Here is a 19,889-nt window from a genome sequence, read left to right as displayed (position 1 = left end):
ATAAAGACAACATATCTGCTGCAAATTTTTTTTCGAGAATATTGAAATAAATGCTGTTGTTTTTAACTTTTTAACATACTATTTAAATCAGCTCTGTTTCACATTGTATTCTCTGTGTCACACAGGGGGAGAAGCCTGCGGTCATCAGATTATAAGGGATTCTATCTGTCCTCTGATGCCCTTTGACTCAGCAACAACTGCAATCCGTCATGGGGTGAAAGGGGGGCAGTGAGAGGATGAGACTGAGAAGAGAAAGAATATGACAGGGTAGGTTTTTCTAACACCTGAAGATGGCAGTTATGCAACATCATGGACACAAGCTGTCATTAAACCCCACAGGGAGAAGTGCATGGGGGTATTCAGGCCGCCTGGATTTATTTAGATTTTATTTTTAAAATGTTCAATGAGTGAGTGCCTCTGCCCCGTTCTCTAAGATAACTTCAACTTCCAATATCTTATGCACTTTTCTTCAACAAAGAATATCTGTATTATTGGTATTATCCTGTTCTAATTACATATTCATTTATTCTGAGGCTATGAATATTCAAAATGAGCGTTATGGCCATTTTAGTCATTACAGAATTTTGGCTGTGTTCACAAAAACTATTTCCCTTATCTGTTTACCTCTCTTTTTGGCCATTTAAAGGGAATATTCTGGCAGAGAGGCCAAATGACATCTAAAAGCTGATTGGTTGTGCATATGATAAATTAACTTTGGCAAACCTAGACATAAGGGAGCAGGTGATTAAAAGCATACACATGCTCCACCTGACAGATTGTGTAGCGCAGCTTTGTGCCTCTCGTGCTGCTCATTAAAATATTCTAACCTGACTCAGTGATAAATAATAACCAACTGTGTCTAATTCTAACAATTAATGGAACCCGTTTGTAGGTAATGAAATACCAGCTGGGCCTGAAGGAGCATCACTGGACAAATTGAACACTATCATTTCTTTTCCTCCCTTCCCGTCTTCCATTGCTTTATGTCTCTCCTTTTATGGACCGTGGACGTAGAAGTCAGGAATCTGAATTGTGTCATTCTGCTGGTTGCTGTCAGACAAAGACAACAGTGCATCAGTGCAATGGTTTTCAGAACAGTGATTATAACGAACTCAACATCATCTAAATTGTACTTTTGTGTACATTTTGGGCCACTGGTTTTGACTGATAGAAATGTTGGGTCAAAACAGAACTAAAGAATCATTTAGATGTGTTTCACATCTTTGGCTTTATCCATTTGCATTAGTGATCTATTCAAATGAGCAGCACAGTCAATACCAATATGGTCACATGTGTTAAACTGTTGACCTCATCACACAGTAGGTCACGGTTGTCACTAAATGTGGGAAAGTTTGTGAAATTATAAAAAAGAAGTTATACTTTTTGAGTTTTTGAGGTCATTTGAGTCCACCCATTTCAAATTGACATCTTATCTTACCTTCATTCCTGATGTTCATGACAGACGAAAGAGTAAAATAAGCCAAAAATGACACCTACGTTTGTTTTTGCAGACAGCCAAGGAAGTCGTCAATCTCCCCCTGTGGCATGTCCCCCTCGAGATAAGCCAGGTAAGTGTAAATTTGGGCAAAGGTGTCAAACGGGATCGTCGCGTCACTATCATCCTCAGCCCCCTTATCCTCGGTCAGGATCTCGCAGGCAAACTTCAAAGAACCCAACAGGGTCTGAGAAAAGTGTGTACAGAGACTCAATCAGTGAGAATTAAAAAAAAAAAAAAAAAGCACAAACAGTGATGATCACAGTCCACTACAGCACCTCAGTCACATATTGTAAATACACCTACATGTACGCAACCTAGTTCACAGCTGGTAAAAGAAAAGCAACCTAATCGATATAGAACATGACTGCCACCATGTGGTTAAAGTGATGAGAGGACCCTATTCTCAGCAGCAGCTCATATTAAACCACTGACACTGGGCACATAAAGTTGTTAACGCTGATCTGCAGAATCAGAGTTACCATCTGCAAAGTTCTTTTTACGATACTCTTTTTGATGTGTCTCTGCTGTCTGAGCAAAAACCTTGGCTCAAGAGAAAAGCAAAGATTTTCACAGTCAGAGAGGGATTTGTGTCGTCTTTCTTTCTGGAGTCTGGGGATGTCTGGATCACAGGGCATCTGGATCTAGTTTAAACACACTAAAGCAAGACTGCGAGATGAACAAAAAAAAAATGCTCTGCTTGTGGATCTCCCGCTGTGCTTGGACTCACGTTGGGGTTCTGAGGCTCAAAGGAAGCAGCATAAAAATGGTTTTAACATTTGTGTCTGGCTTTATGTAACATCTCACCCCTCCAAGAGAACTGCAGCCCAGGGCAAAAAACTCCATCCACTCAATATCTGAACCAAAGCTGCCCAGTGATAGCAGGATGTCCAGCTGATCCTCTGGTAGAAACAGATCCTTCCATTCCTTCTGCAGATCCTCCCTGCTACAAGTTTGATTCAGGGACAGCTGTGATTGGGTGCAGTAAGATGGGGTTAGGAGAGTTGACGAAAGAAACATATCAGTCTGTCTAGAAAATCTAGAGAATTACTTCCTTTACCCATACATGTGTTGAATAGGAAGCTACATAATTAAATAAGTAACATCTAAAATATCCTGCTCCAAGCAATAACATTTATGAGTGTTTATAGTGGTGGTAGATGTTATTTTTTACATTTTCTAAATCAAAAAATAAATACGTCTCATACATTAATGTTACTGAAGAGAGGCATCCTTACAGACATGGTAGCTCAAGTGTTGACCTTTAAGGAACTGTTAATTATTCATTTCTTTTAATTTAATGGGTCCATCCATACACAGGGATGCCAGCAGCTGCCCCAGGTAAGATAAAATAGGCTTACAATAATGTGGAAATTTAATGACCCACATGAGGGGGAAAAAGAATCCACTGCATTTTACAGATACAGAAAATAATAAAACAGGTGTAAGCAAATGTGTATACTAAACATAACTAATGGTCACATCCATAGAAACTTGTAAAATAATCCATTACATAACGTGAATCCAAAACAGTGAAGCACTCTGGAAAATGTGCAGTACGTCATGTTATGGATTGCATCTGTTGCTTTTCTTCCATCACCAGTCATATTGAATGGGTTGGTTCTTTTGTAAAAGAAAATACCTGTTTATGAAGAGTCTTAAGCAGACCTGGAGTCAGCTCCGCCTCTTTCTTGGTGTCAACACTTATCTCCAATCTGTCCTTGACAGGCAAAGCCTCTCCTCTCGCCAGTGCAGTGAAGTAGCTGCAGAAGAAAAGCATATTAGCAGGCGCTCAGATGTTATCGTCTTTCTTTCTTCTTTTTTTTGCATGAAATTTTCCAGCATTTTCTATTAATGCTTTCCTACTTCACACTTTAAACAATGAAAGTCATTTAGAGTCTTCATTTCACAGTGGCTGTAAATTACTGTTGCTGTGATTTAATTTGCAGGGAACTAAGAGGCAGCACTTACAGTTTTACATTTACATTTACTGTGCATGTGCAAAGCACCTCAGAATGTGGTTTCTGGACACATCTGAGCATGCATTCAAGACAGATTGGGAGTGTTCAGACATTTGGGGAAATACCTAATTGAGATTTTGGTGACAGATTTTGCAACTGCATCTTCATTTGTGATATATTAATTTTACAGAGGAGATTCATTATGATATTTACCGTTGTAATTTGAAAGGCGATTGAGCATTAACAACTCTATATTCTAATGCCTGGTCGAGCATTAAGATATCAGTTGTTTCCAATGTGTACAGGACTGTGCTAAAGTCTTAGGGTAGCACCAGCTTTATTGTTTATGTCAAATTCTGTGATCCTTGGCATTTGGATTGGAATGATGTGACATTGTGGTGCTCGTTTTGTATATTATAAAAGCTGTCAATGACTTTAAATCCTACATGTGTATGTAAAGATCACGCATGTCTTCAATAAACCTGGTGTAGTTCACCTTTTTCACAGCAGATGTGGTTCAACTATACAAACAATACAAGATTTTTTATGCACGTTAACCCGCTCAAAAATGACTGCAAAGCCACGGCTATAATAATAATAATAATAATAATAATAATAATCTGAAAGATAACAATAGGTTCCTTGCGCATTTGTGATTGGGCCATAATTAATTCAGGTTCCGGCCCAGTTTTAAGTTAAAGTGAAACCACTAAATACTTGTTGACCAGTAGTTTCTGAAAAAATCTGAATTATTAATAATTAAAACTCCATGTTTCCTGTATTTTCTAGACATGTTCCTATCAGGTGACAGATAAATAATTATACGATATAGTCATTATGGCACTGCCAAAACAACACATCTATTGGTGTCCTCAGACTTTTGCAAAGTACTGCATGTGAGTCACTTTAATATCACATGTCGTAACTCAGGATAGTTTAATTGTTTCACCATGTGGCTCACTTAATTATCTTTTGCAGTAAACACCACTGTGCTACAATGGCCAATAAACCACTGCAACATAACAACAGTCCTCCTGGGGTACACAAAAATCCCCAAATATTTAAATTTCACTCGCTAATCCCAAAGTCCTTGGTCTTTGCCTGAGAAAGTCAGATAGTTTAAACACTGCAGTAACATGGAAGCCCATGGGATCCAATTATCGCCATTCACTGCCAAGTTGAGAGATTAATAGGTGAAAGGGGCCTGTTTGCACAGTGATGCTGCCTGGAGACACTGTTTATAGAGTCTTAAAAGAGATCAAAATTGTGAGGAAAAAAAATTAAAGAAAGAAGAAGAAAAAACACGTGGGGACTTACTCTACAGCCCACTTCAGCAAATCCTCAGGCTGTGTTCGGATGGCTGCCTTGGTGAAGTTTTTGAGGATGCTGGGCAGTTCAGGAGGGATCCTGATTTGCTCAGAACAGTACATTGTGTCCGAAAGTGGCATGGCTGCAAGACAAACCACTGCAATATATTATTTTAAGTTCTCGCCAGAATCAAGTCTAAAATGACTTTACACAGCACTGTGACTTCTTTAGTTTTCTTCTTTGGAGTGTTTTGTCACTTGTTGTGTCACTGAATCCTTCTTCTATTTGTTGTTTCTGATTGTGATGCTGCCTTTTATCCTTTTATCTTGAGAAGATGCAAAGGAAAGACACATTTTAATGGCATATGAACAGCATTACAATTATAAGAATAAGAGAATACAGTATATAGCAGTTGCAATTAAACCCCACAGAAGAAGAACCTCGTGTATAAATCCACAAGAAAGTATAGGAAACGGTAGAGAAAGGGGAAAAGTGAAAACAAGTTTTATAAGTGAGAATTGAATATGGCAGCGGAATATGGGGCTCCATCAGCGACCCATGGAAAGGACCAAATTTCACAGTCGAACACCACAGGGGGGCGCTACTGCACACCCACCTGGGGAGAGTGGAAAACCTCATCACTGAGGAGTAGCACCTCTACCACGTCATACATCATTCTGCTATGAATCTGGATCCAATGAACTCTCCTACACCATTCTGTGAGGGTCCCTGGTGCAGGAGGAGAGTTTATAAAACCCTCAAGTGTCTGTCAGGAAGACTGAAGAACAGAGAGCTGATTGGTATTATGCATGGAGACCTGGAGTAAGAAAATCCACTCTTGTGGATTATTTTGGGAGGGCACAGGAAGACATGCATGAAGTGTCAGATCCTCACAAACGGACTTTCAAGAAGATGTCCTGCTACATCATGTAGGTTGATGCTGCCGAACATCACAACAAGACCCAGGTGATTTCTGCAAATGTGAAACTGAACAAAAGCACACAAGTCAAAAAATAACTTGTGGATGATATACTGACTGCACTGAATCGTCAGGATAATGGCAAGACAAACGGCATAAATGACTTGCCATCACACATGCAGGAGCTGGTCAACAATTCTCTTGTCATGTGCTTCAATGAGCCCATCAGTGGTCTGGACAGCACACCCTGCTTCCAGGTGGTTTCTCTGATAAAGTATCATTTGCACTATTCATCAGCTCAGTGCCAAGCTCTTTGAGATGTTTGACAAGCTATACATCCTTAATCAGGGTCAGTGCATATAGAAGGGAACAGCCTCCACTGCTCAACGTATCATAACCCGGGTGAATATGGAGACCTGTGAATCCCAGTACTGTTTACGGCTGTCCAGCGTGGACTGTGCTCCGATGGGAGAAAGGATATCTCAAAAAGAAGATCATCCTGTCTGTGGCACAGGAACCCTGGAGAAACATAGTTTTGGCTGATATACCTTTCCATGCAAGTTGTCCTCCAGTCATGTATTGCAAAATAGTGTACTGCACGACTGAAGAGCCAGCAGTGATGGGTCGCTACCGTCTCTTCAGTGTCTCCTCCATGTCCACAGCCCTGGTAGCCCAGTCCCTGGGTCTCCTTTTCTTTATAGGGACTGCATCAACATCTCTGCAGGTGGAAACCGTTGTTGGTCCAATCACAGCTATACCAATGCTCCTCTTCTCTGGCGTCTTTGTCAACTTTGACACCATTCTCAAGTACCTACAGTGGACTGGTATGGCTAAAAAGGGATGATACTGTCTATCTACGGGATGAATCGTACAGAGTTGGTGTTCAAAAACCCTGGAGAGGTCCTATTGTTGTTGGATGTGGAGGATTTCATGGCACTGGGAAGTTTCTTCCTGGTTCTCATGGCTACTTACTTAAGCTACATAATAACAATAATGTCATAAAGTTTTGTTTTCAAAGGTGGTATGTACATAAAATTATTACCTACAGTAAAATGCAAATTTCTGTCAAATGCTGTGTGGATGCTGAGTATTTAAACAGCTGCCTATGATCCACACGCCACCTGCCTCCTTACTGGTTTCCACGACAACCTGCGTACAGATCAAAGCAAGGACGGTGTCCGTCTTCATTAATTTTTAATTGGGACAAAAAATCTGAATATTACAAAAACTATATACTGTGTAAAATATTTAACTGTACTGTAAACATTTTATGAAAACACCTTGACAAGATAGATGTTTTTGTGCCTGAGTGGAGAAAATCAGCAAATAACTGTGGGAGGAGTTAGTGACCAGAAAAATAAAAGTGTAATAAGGTCTCTGATTCATACTAGCAAAGTAAATAGCACATATCCAAACAAAGTTACAATGTGCTTTACAGGCATCATTTTGCACAGAGCCAGTATATAGAAGAAATGAGCAGAACTGAACAGACAGAATATGAAATTGTGATAAAACAGAACAATATGCATTAATATTAAAGAAAATTATTTTTTCAAATGAATTAATGACTTTTTCTTGAATATAATATTCAACCGTTTTTCTAATTTAATAAGAAAATGCTTCATTTCTTTTTTTTTTTTAAGGAAGAATTCGTAATTAAAATTTATTTTTCCTCTAAATTAACAGGATCTGGCCTATATATTATCTTAAATAATTATTATTTCATAAAATACATAAAAAAATCTTTATGAAATAGATGTTTTAGTATAATCTACAGGTGACCACTGAAGTGTAAAGTGAATTCACCCTAATCTGGATTATGATGCTTTCAGGTAAAATTATTTATGAGCAAGGCTGATAAAAAATGAAACCCTAATACCATTAAATGTAAAATGTCGCTATGCGTCACATTAGCTAAATTCCTGGTTCTCAGACAAGCTAGGCTAAGTTTTGGGGGAGAAAAACTAACACATAACACATTTAACATTGTATCGTTACCTGTATGAATGTGGCCAAAAGGTCGCAGAGAGGTGAGCAGCGAGCTGGAATAAACGTGTCGAGGTCAGAGAAACAGACTTTATGCATCGTATTCTAACTGTATTGACGAGACCTAGCGTTGCCTAGCAACAGCGTGCTTACTTGCTTGTGCCTGGAACGCCGCTTACAGCTCATTAGCGCCCTCTATATGTAGGAGGTATTTCTCCAGGTGACACCGAGAGAGGCTGAGTTTAATCAATGCTTTGTTTTTGAGACCTGTTAGTTAATTTAATGACACACACCTGTGCTTTTCCTGCTGTGACGTGTCGAAGTGGCCTATTGGATAAAGGACATTAACTTTTCAGGTGAGTTTGACAAATAAAATAGAATAATTTGACCCTTTGCACAGCAGCCATTCTGACACGTGACAAGGGGAACATCACAGGTGTAAACAATCAAAAATAATTATGCTAAATTCAGTTTAGCTTCCTCAGTTGCAGCGTCCATGCTGCGACTGCCATAGATAATGTTAATCTATGCCAACCTGGATTCCTTTGAAGACAAAAGGTATGGATCAGACAAAAGTGGAATAATTCAATTTGGCCATAAAAACATATGCACCTTATTTACTGCTACCTTGAGTCTGGGATATGATTCAAAAGTTGTCTCCATTAGTTGATAGTACTCATGGTTTCCAAAAAAGGCATCAAAATGCAAGTTAAACTTTGGTTCATCCAGACACCAAGAATAAAATGGAGGCAGGACACACCAAGTCTGTTCTTTCTGAGGTTTCTTACTCTGTAAAGTGGTTTTAAATTGCAATTTATATTCTTGTCTTGTCAGTGCAACCGTGAACATGTCTTTATTGACAAATTTAAGTTGCAGCAAACTGCGTTAGCATAGGGTTTCTCACTCCTGGTCCTGGGCAGCCCCCGTCCTGCATGTTTCCCTATTCAAACACACCTTATTCAAATGGTCAGCTCGTCAGTCAGCTCTGCTGAAGCCTGATAACAACCCATTTATTTGAATCAGGTGTGTTGGAGCATCTAAAACATGCAGGACAGTGGCTCCCCAAGACCAGGAGTGAGAAACCCTGCTAGCAGAAAAAAAACCATTGACCATTCAGTGTCGAGACACCCATTTATTGAAGTGATGCCATAAAAAGGCAATTGGTCAAAATGAAGATTTTATTATTAAACAGCTTCTTGAAAATACATGTTTACACAGACTCAGATTAGAAAATGATAGTACAATTACCAGTATTTGGTATCTGAACAGACATGGACAATTTAAAAAGGAAAACAAAACAAAAAAACAGAATACCCAATGTCCCAACCACAAAAGAAGTCAAGCAGGACAGACCAAAGAAACAAATTCATACTTTTGCAAAAAGCACACATGCACATTCACACAATCACTGTCACGTACACTGGCAAGTGCAAATTTGTCCAAGCACGTGTATAAATTGTGTTAAGTGGGTAGAATCTGTCTTTGAAATCCCTTTTAGAAAGTAACATCTAATGGGAACCATGTAATAGAAACAGGTTTGCTGACTTCTTACACGCACACATAGGGCAAACAAAATGTGTCTAAAGTCATTAATAAACGATGATAAGGATGGAGTCAAGTGAAAAAAAAAAACAGGTTACGTTGACTAGATAATGGGCTATCCCGAGTTGATATTCCCCTTTTACCCCTCCTTAATGTCTTTCCCTGCTTGATACAAAAATAAAATTGTGTTTCCCCAAAAAACTAACCCACCCTGGACACTCTCCTGTGCCTATAAAACTATGTAGACTCAGACAATACTCCCTCCCGACTGAAACCTCTGGAACCAGACGACAACCATTTCAACCATTACATCAGAACCCTCTTGTTCTCGCACCTTATCGCAACCTCCCGTAGACACACTGTGGACAAAGTCATCATTTGAGTGGTTCAAGCCGTTTTACAATTGGAAATGACCTGAAATTATGTCAAATTGACCCAAGTGTGTCCATGACTGGCAACCCTAAAGGCAATGTGGTGCTACAAATTTCATTACATACCAGTAGCCTCTGTGGGCAATGGCAATGGACAACTCATCTTCAAAATACACCTGTCCCGAGTTACTAATTGTTAAGGTTCAAGAAACATAAATCCTTTTTGTTTAAAGTGATTGTGGAGGAATGTGTTAATATGGGCAGAATATTGTCTTTTATTTATTTGGACGAAAAGTTTGATCACATCAATGGAGAACAATAATAAAAAAAAAGATATGAAAGAAAATATTGAGCAGCCACTGTGTTGTTATTCTGCTAATACAGGTAAGTTATCCTGTGTTGCTGTTTAATGATGAATTATAACCTGTCTAAAAATGGAACATACTTTTGATTTTTTTCTTTCCGGAGTTGGATAATGATTCCTGTAGCACTTGCATGCTTTTCTTGGGGCCAGGCTTTTACCCAGTACAAAACCCTAAGGTGGTCAGCTGGTCAATCACAGGGTTCTTCTGTCGTTCCTTGGTTCTATCTCTTGCCTCTTTTGTTACCAGCAGGGGGTTTCTTGAGCTGCAGAAAAGAGCCTCCTGTGCCAAAGCCTGCAGCAGGAGGGTTAGACACCCCAAAGGTCAGGCCGGCCGAGGGGTTGATGCCAGGATTGCTGCTGAAGTTGAAGCCTGAGCTGCTGGTGCTACCAAAGCCTGGAGAAGCAAGATCATTGAAAAGTAAGTTAGAAAAAAATACACAATTAAAAATAATCAAGTACTATACTGTATTCTTGCATTTGCCAGGTTGTGGGTATAATGTGTTGCGGCCAAACTGCCAACACACTTGTTCATAATGCCTGCAATTATAAAAAAGTTGTAATTGTAAAGTAATTGTACAATATTTGCACATTATTTTGAAGCTCTAACCCTCACCCTTTTTATCTATACTTGAAGCTTGTTCAATTTACCTTCTGACTCTAATTACACTTATTTTTTCTAGTTGCTGTCCTTGGATATGAAGACGGTATACACAGCATGTATGTACCTGCACTCAGACTGCCTCCTGTGGGCTTACTGGTGGAGGAGAAGGCAAAAGAAGATCCCCCAGTCCCCACCCCACCAAATCCTGGCCCACCACCAAAACCTGCAGGAGAAAGTAACATGGAAGTAAGTTTAAGCCGATGCATGCCTACGCTACAACGAAAAACAAGCAGCAGCGCCTCAGCGATAAACACAGGCAGGCATGAGCAAACACGTACAAACAACTTAACCAATACACCACTGCACACAGCCTTCACGTCTGATGGGGAGACTGCACACACACACAAAGTGCTGCATGGCAAAGCAAAGGTCAAAGGGAGGGGGGGGGGGGGAATATAGTAGTTGCAAGGGAACACCACATCTTTGTGTGCGTTCAGACCACTTGGTGCCACAAGTGAATTCATTCACTGCAAATTCACTTGATTGATGATTGTTTTCAGCCAAATTTATGTTCACCATGGACAAAAAAAAAACCATAAGCATAACTTGTCACTTGTAATTTGTGCCATCTACCAATCTACTTTTCTCTTTTCTTGTGGTGTGAACGCACTTGACCCTTTGAATGAGAAGGAAAACAAACTGCCAAGCATTAATTGCACCACTCTCAGACACATACACATTGCTTATCTATACGTTCATACAGGGGAACACAGAGGGTCTAACTGAGATGTGATGGCAAGGGCAAAGTAAAAAGGAACAATCATGAATACAAATTAAAAAAATAAATAAGAGCCAGAGGTAATACCTCCTACGGTAGACGAGCCCAAGCTACTGCCAACTGGCGTGGCAAAAGGGTTCCCAAACCCTGCCCCCAAGGCTGCCTGGGTCCCTAATGCACGGAGAGAGAGCATTTTCTTTACTCCTCAGAATATGTTGCATGATTGAAGCTCGTTATGTTTCTGAAAGCTGGCAAGACCATTCACTATCACAAGAACACATTGCGTGACTGGCACGACTACCACATAACAAAATACTTTGATAGTTTATTTTAAAGAACCACAAAAGATTTTAAGTAATAAACATAGCTGTCATCTCATGAGATATACAATCTGTCACAAATTGAACGTCATAAAAAATAGTTTGAAGTTTCAAATGATAACATTTCAACTAATCTGCAATTTGTGAATTTCTTTTTCTTTTTTTTTTTAATGCTGCTAGTTCTTTCACTCAGAAACTTGTCTTTTTGTTCCTTCTGCAATTATTTTGAGGTGCAATCAAATTTCACAAAGGTTTTCCAATTTATCCGTGTCGTTACAGCAACTTGTGTCGGAAAGAAACAAGCACAAACGTTTCTTCGTTTAAAAATTGATTTATTGTCAATTTAATATGCAAGTCCACTTACATAAAACACAAACAAACAGTTTAGAACATAATCGATTTGTTAATTACTAACTGCTACTGCATTTGACAAGTTTCAAAATTTCTCAAGAGTGAATGAACTAGCACACATCAAAAAAAGATCACACAGTGACTGAATATAGCTTAAAAAGGCACACCATATTATATATTAACTATCATGTATCAACAGGCATAGGTTATATAGGTTGTAATACTCATCTACAAGTAAAAGCACTCTAGATAAAACTGTGATCTTGGCATCTGCACCTGCCTCTCAGTGTAAAATGGTGAAAATAAATGAAATGTATTAATGTTAGTTTGCCTGTGGAAGTAAATAAGATTACATTTTGGATCATCCTTCCAACAGGAACTAACCTTTGCGGTTTGTGTTTGTTTGAATGATTTCACCAGTGTATTCTTAGACATTCTTTGTGGTTAAAGGTCTTAACTAAATGTACATGACTTCAGACTACAAATACTTTTTTTTACTTGGATCAAATGTGATTCAGGTGAGGTAACCGTTTAATGCACTGTAAAAGTTATGTGTGGTTTTCAGATAAACATTAACAAATGTGTAGCTTGTCAAAGATCAAAAGAGACAAACCAACATCTAACCAGAAATGATAAAAACCTGTAATAAGAGGAGCGGTAACTCCTGGAAGCCTCGTTTTGAAATACCACTACAAGAAGCAAACGTGTAAGCGTAAGATGAGAGTACAAAGGGAAACATTCAAAACGGTAACAGTCAAAAGACCAAACTCAGATTTTCAGGATTTTTGACTGCTCCGCTAAAGCTCAACATCACAAAATTGAAAGACACTATACAAAACAAACAATTCAGAATCAGTGAGTTTTAGAATGACTCCAGTTTAACTGAGCACTGAAAGCAAGATAAGATGCCAGTGCTGTCAGTTGTCAAAAGAACTATTATAAATAAAAATCACATTTTACTTCCTTCACGTTTATAAAAAAAAAAAAAAAAAGTAAATGTGATCTTCCTGTGTTGTACCGGCATTCAAAAAAACACATCAGTCAGCATTTGTATACATATGACGGACAATCTCAGGTTGCCGAACATACAAGAACAGAATAGCCATCACTTTCGACGTCCAGAGAGATTTGACAGACCAATTACAATGGTTTACAAAATTGAATAAGAACTTTATGACTCTAGAGATTTGGAAGACGAACTGTTCAAGTCTACCACAAAAAACCTCCAGCTAAAAAACATTCCTACATGTTTCTTCTACACATTTTTAGTCTTTCAACAAAGGACTATAATGTCTGAAGCAGCTGTTTAAGAGCCAACATGCGGCGGTTTCACCAACTTACAACCCAACACTGACTGGCAGCAATAAACGGATGAGTGCTCAAGAGTAAACCGAAAAAACTGTTTACAAATTTAAACCACCTTTCTCTGTCCTCACTCACCATCATCGAGCAACACTATACTTTCTTCATAAAACTGTGGGAAATAAAACTCCACACAAGAGACAAGGACATGAAAATCCCTTATTTACTTCATTTGGCACTGATGGATCTAATTGGCACTGATGGATCAGTGTTAGCAGCAAAAATCATTCTACTCTTCACTACCAAACAAAATGAGCACAATTAGAATGATTTTCAACACAATCAAGAAATTTATCTTGGCAAAAGTATGTACAAAGTACCACCACCTTGGCTAAAATACCTGATATTACATCTCATGGACAGCACTCTCTGCATTTCAAATGTATGTGGATGTTAAATGATCCAGTCCGGTTACACTGACAATAGCCCTTGTGTGAAATAGCTTAAATCAAGTAACAGTGGTGTGGCCTCAGACAACCAAACCGACAATATGCATTTTAGTCTTCAACAGTAATACAATACAGTCTCTTTTTTGTCACCGTGTCGACCATTCCTAGTGCACATAAACCTCAAATGACTACTATTTGTTCACAACACTTGATTGTACATAAACACTGAGCACACTGGCACATTTAGCCCAGAAACAAGTGACAAAATAAGTATGAAATGTGTTTAAAAAGGTAAATCAAATTCACCTTCATTTTCACAAAATGTGTGCAGTAATAGGGGGGAAAATGTATTTTATGTTCAGCCACTTAAATAGTGTCAGTCCTGAGTCTTTTGGGAGCTTTCACCTCATGTCCAGTGAGAGACAAATTTGAAACAAGCTTTGAGCTTTACAATCACCCCACAGCAGCAAAGATGCAAGACAAATCTGCCTGCAATGAAGCTCCGCCCAGCTGCATGGTTAGTGTCGTATGTGCTTTGATATTGGCCACTCTGCCATTACAATGGGCTCAGCAAGATAAATTAAACGAAATAATCTAGAAATAAATAGGTCAATAAATACTGACGAGAACAAGACACCCACTCGTGATCTGGTTGTTTTTGAAATGTGAAATAATGGAGAATAAATTCTTTGGCAATAACAATGAAATTTATGGTAAATATTTACATGCAATGTCTTTTTTTTTTTGCAATTGTTCAAAACAATACTTAAATTAGCTCGATGTTTATATGTGAATAGCTTCAACTTTCCTCGGTACAGAATCAAATGTGATTCACACGAAAAGTTCAAATACTGTATTAATACGCTGGAAAGAAATAAGGGCCAAATGAAACTTTACCATGTGTGAATTTCTAAACCATGCTGTTTCTGTGAACTCACCCAGTGAAAAGTATTGCTTTTTAAAGTTCTTAAACACCATAAGTAAAAGACACTAGAAGCATGCTAATATACATAGTAGCTTAGTCTGTTGTTTATTATAAGTGTGTGCCCTGATGTACCAGTGAAAAGGCCCTTCAAATCAAAGCCTACAAAAAAGGCTCAACATTTGTTTAACACCTTAAGAGATGTGGCAACAACCATAACAGAAACTGCTCTTGAGCAAGTTACTTGTTAAATGATTAATAAAAGTTAATTAGTGTAATACTGACTCCTTTCGTGGCTGAAACAATGCACAAGTCGGGGCTTTTCAAAGTATTTTTTGGGATATACCCATCATCGAGGTTCAAAGTATGTGTATCCATACCACTCAGTCTTCACCTATACGATTATGCTGGATATTAACATTATGTAATCTTTATTTATACAGAAATACGTGCCAAGACCCACACGGTAAGAACCTGAACAAAAGAAGTCTTGTGCTTCTTTCAAAACAATGTTAAAATGATTTCAAGTTCTTAAAGACAGATATTTGGAAGTCCTAAATTTTTAGTAAACAAAACGAATGCCTTGTTACTTGGAGATCCAATACATCATCACAAATTAATACGTTATACACTGATCACTCCACTTTTCACAAAAACTGTCCTATGCAAACATCCTCAGAGAATAGGCTCATTTAAGCATCAAGGCTTGAATATTAAATGTTAAATTAAATAGATACAGCTCGACGTTATCTGCCGTTCTATAATTTCTTCATTCATCTCTTATATCCCATTAGAGAGGGCACATGGAGAAACAGAAATTATGTGAAGACATTTACTATATAAGTGCATGTAGGATAATCTTTGTATGATCAGGCTTCGTATCAACACTGTAAAACTCTGGTATTAAATTGACAAATGTAGCCATCTATATAATGTCACTCGGGTATAGTAAGGCCCATTACATAAACCGGCTTAACTTTTCAGTCATAGACAAAATGAGAAGGCAGCACAAAGGCAACAGGTTTCTTTGATCTCTCCCTTTCTCCCACTGTACTCTCCTGTTGGTGTTAATTTATTTTGAATGGTCTTAATCTTTATTTTTGGAGCGTACTTATCCTTAACTAACAATTTTTCCATTTTCCTTCTCTTCCTCCTTCATATGTTCTAACAAGGTGAAGTGGAGAACTTTCTAGAACTTGTAGGCAGTCAGACCTGGAGTTGGCTGCTGTTGCTGGGTCAATGTGGCTGCCATGGCAACTGCTGCAGCGTTGGGCACACTGGAGAACGGGGCAGGTCCTGTTGTGACTCGTGGAGCACTCTGCCACTTCCTGTTGGTTGCCCGTTTGGACTCGAAGACGTCAGTGGAGTCCTCCAGGAAGGCGCGACGATAAGAGAGGTACTGGTGCTTCAAGATCTGAAACACAAGACATAACAGTAGGAAAGATAGAGAGAGAAAGAAAGAATGTAATTAACAAGATGTAATCGACAAAGTTTGTCACAAGGAAACTGAACAACAATTACAAGTGATTTGAAATGTTGAAAAACAAATACACTTAGGTAGAAAATAACTGACCTTGACATTTTCATGAGCTGACTGGAGCTGTGCAGCCTGGGCAACAAAAGTCTGGTACAACTTCTGCATGGCCAAAGACAAATCTGGGAAAAAAAGAAACAAAATTATATTTTAAGGGTTATACTAAAAATATATTAAATCAAACCTGTATTATGGTAAAATGTATAAATGTCCAGTATCTATCCTGGTTTCCGCTAACAAAAGCTTAAACTAAACCCCCTCTTTTTGCAGCAAACTCCTATGCCCAATGCCTGATTTTGAAAAATTCCAAGAAGTAGGCTAAGAGCAGAGTGACCATCAGTGGAGAAAATCCCAGTTCAAATTCATACAACTCAGTTTTTCCAAAAAACTGGAGCAAATGCCGCTTACCCTGAGGAGTGATGTGGGAGCCACTGCTCTGCGTCGTCAGGTGGTTTTCTAGCTCTTCAATTTGCTGTCGATATTGCTGCAGCTGCACCTCAAACTGTTCCACCAGACTGCGGAAATAACTTAACACAGAAAAATTGCACTTTTTTTTCCCTAGTTGTTCAAAAACATGGCGTGATCAAAGCTAACACACAAAAAAGCAGACTCATAGCAAAACATGTAAAGAAGCTAATAATAACATCAGCATTTAGCACTTTGCTTTCTCAGCAAATGTAGTCCTGGTTGAAAAGAGTCCATAAAAAGCCAAGATCAAAACCATTTGCACTACTGTACTTTCGCGTTGGGACTATTATCAGGGAGCCTACTTACTCAGATGGAGCAGTGTTTTCGTGTTGAAGTCCAGGGGGAGTCTTCTGTGTACGCAGGGCTATGTCAGCATTTTTCAGCTCCTAAAAAAGAAAGGAAACAATATCTTTCACATACATGTGGATTTAAAATGCAATTCGAAGGAAAAATGTCTATTGTGAGTGTTTTTACCTGCGCAGTTTCCAGCTTTAATTTGTCAATAGCCAAAGCTTGGCGCTGCAGACCACTGGCACTGACAGAGAGGAGCTGCTTTAGATTCTTGATGTCATCCTGGACTTTACTAATGGCCTTAGATGACATCCTGCTGATGTCCTCCTGCACCTGTTTCTGCTCTTTCACAAATTTCCTGTATAGGGAAGATTAAAGACAATTAAAAATGCCTAAGTCGAGACAAAAAAACATTACATGATCAAGTTAAGACACAGCTTCATGACTCTTTGAGCTGCAACGCTACACACATGTGAAAATTCTACTATGCCAAGCAGTGTAAAGTATCAGTATTTCCATGGGCAACAAAACTTACTGGAAATTCTCAACATCCTGACAAATGACTGCAGGCAGGTTTTCATCTTTTAAAGCTTTACTGTCCCTGAGGAAGAGAAAGTATGGTTTACATTGGTGAATGCTTCTCAGTTGTTGTTGCAAGGATTAAACAATAGCACGTCCATTTAATAAAGACCATCAAGTTGGTTACAAAGACTTACTGTGCATTGGTTCCAGATGATGAGTCACTCTTCTTCTCAGAGGACGTGCTGAAGTCTACTCCACCCAGGCCAAGACTGGGGGCTGGGGCAACTGATACGGTTGTGGACGGAGCCAACAGAGAACCAAATGTTAACCCAGCTCCTCCGAGAGTGGTCTGACCCAAACCTACAACACCATGGAAATGTATAGGTTATAACCATACAAATGTGTTACAGGTGAGAGAAGATGCTTTGTTTGAATCTCACCTGTAGCGGCAGTGTTGGCGAAGAGGCTCCCACCCAACGATGGGACTGTTGAGGCTGCTGCGGTGCCTGTTGCTGCACCAAGACCAAGGCTGAAGGATGTGGCTGCAGGCTGCTGTGGAGCCGTAGATGTCAGGATGGAGCCAAATGTTAAACCTGCGCCAGCAGGGGCTGACGAGGAGGTGGTAGCAGTGGTGGTGAGGGAGAATGGTGTAGCAGAGGCGGTAGGCTTATTGAAAGCCAAGCTAAAGCCTGTAGTAGCAGCTGTAGGAGCCGGGGCACCTGAAAGAAAGTATAAGTACAGCCTGAGGTTTAAAATTCAGCAGTTTTCAATAACGTACAGCGAAAAGAGTTCACAAACACCAGCATACCTAATGCAAAGCCTGTAGCAGGTGCAGCAGTGCCTGAGAAGGAACAATATCACAACATAAGACCAGGTGTATTGTCGCAGCTGTGTGACACACAGGTTTAAAGGGACATAATTCTGCTTGTTTGTACATGTGACATTACTTGAGGCAGGTGTGTTGAAAGAGAATCCTCCAGTGGGTTTCTGACCAAAAAGACTGCCTCCTAAACCAAGAGATGTGGCGGCGGCAGTGCTGGTGGTGGAGGTAGGGGCTGCGGTTCCAAGGGCACTCCCGATAGGAAAGTTGCCAGTGTTGGCCACCGGTGTGCTAAGGAGAAGAAACAATAATTTCAGTTGCAGGATACCAGAATGAATCAGAAAAGGAGGACATTTATGCACATAAATACAACCTCAATGGGAACACAGTGAATTTCAAAAATAAAAACAATATTGCAAAGTTTTTACACTTGATGCAAGTGGAAAATTTGGTGTATGGATTGAGTTAAATCTGAATCTGTGCTATGGACATCAATTTAGCAAATAAAGGGTGATGTTAAGACATCACATGAGCAAAACTTGCAGAAACGGCAGACCAGAGGAGGTATGTGTGGAATGATAATTAAACAACAATATTCCTCAAAGTGCAAAAAGCAAAATAGATGGGATGCAGCAACAACAACCTTTATGAACTTACGAGCTACTCCTTATTTACATCTCCTGATTGCATCCTGCTCTTCTACAACAGTGGATGCAAACGCATGCATTTTATTTTACCTACAATCTTATAATCTGTTAACAAACGTAAATAATCAAATCTAAATAATAAGAGACAACTCATTATACTTACCTGACACATTGTTATTGTTAAAAATAAAAATCGGTAATTAACTCAGGATAATATTAGACTTGGTGAATTAGACCTGTGATACCATGCAGTTGAGTAACACCACATTTACCACTGGCTATTTACCAGGACAAATAACGTGTTGATTTCAGACATAGCTCAGCTTTGACTTCAAGATCACTACTTTACTTGAGACAGAAAAATATGCAACTTCAGTAAGTCTGGTGACTGATGGGTTGATGGGTTAGGGTTATGTCAATGTGTGGCTACAGTAAAGTTAGCTATGTCGGCTATTTGAATGTCATTACCTTGTTACTGCTCCAAATGAAAAGCCACCACTCGGGTTGGTTGCACCAAGAGCCCCCGTACCAAAGTTGAAACCCGACATTTTTTTTAGGACGCACACATGTATTGCCAAAGAGAAAGTTGGACTTCACCCAGTCATGAAGAGCAACCAAGCATCACGTCTAGCATGCTAGTTAGCTCTGAATGGTGCCCGCGTGAGAGTCAAACCCGTTCCCCGTATCTCGATTCACAACATATTCGACCAAACAATATCGATGTTGAAGGTACAGTCCGTTCTATTTTCGTCCTTGTTACCGTTTTTTTCTTAGAGTAATAAAGCTGCTAAATATCACAGACAGAATTATCGCATGGTGCTTCTTTTCCTATTGCCCGCCTGGTATTTCCAGTATGCTATTGCATTTCGGGTAATCTTTCTTTCAACTACGTTTCCCGTCGTCCATATCGCTGTTTTTGGATCGCGGGTATCGCGTAT

The 19,889-nt window shown here is 39.3% G+C and overlaps 2 protein-coding genes across 2 annotated transcripts; both read right to left on the bottom strand.

Annotated features, from left to right (window-relative positions):
* Positions 1-995: 995 nt before the first annotated feature.
* ropn1l (rhophilin associated tail protein 1-like) lies at positions 996-4,904 on the bottom strand (the record flags this gene model as incomplete). Its single annotated transcript, XM_083901777.1, has 5 exons — positions 996-1,050; positions 1,498-1,682; positions 2,303-2,464; positions 3,138-3,258; positions 4,774-4,904. The coding sequence occupies 5 exons, from the start codon at positions 4,902-4,904 to the stop codon at positions 996-998; spliced, it is 654 nt and encodes a 217-aa protein (XP_083757903.1).
* A 5,263-nt stretch (positions 4,905-10,167) lies between these two features.
* nup58 (nucleoporin 58) lies at positions 10,168-19,532 on the bottom strand (the record flags this gene model as incomplete). The annotated part of the gene is made up of 14 exons (XM_083901560.1): positions 19,420-19,532; positions 18,432-18,595; positions 18,293-18,325; positions 17,925-18,203; positions 17,679-17,844; positions 17,498-17,563; positions 17,146-17,320; positions 16,978-17,057; positions 16,612-16,730; positions 16,243-16,325; positions 15,882-16,083; positions 11,413-11,496; positions 10,672-10,770; positions 10,168-10,340 (listed from the first exon to the last, which is right to left on the bottom strand). Exons 1-14 carry the CDS (start codon positions 19,497-19,499, stop codon positions 10,168-10,170), a joined length of 1,803 nt encoding a protein of 600 aa, XP_083757686.1. The 5' UTR covers positions 19,500-19,532.
* Positions 19,533-19,889: the final 357 nt, after the last annotated feature.

The sequence above is a fragment of the Microchirus variegatus genome, assembly GCF_963457635.1.
Source record: "Microchirus variegatus genome assembly, chromosome: 15".
Taxonomy (NCBI): domain Eukaryota; kingdom Metazoa; phylum Chordata; class Actinopteri; order Pleuronectiformes; family Soleidae; genus Microchirus; species Microchirus variegatus.
This window is presented reverse-complemented; position numbering and strand designations above follow the sequence as displayed.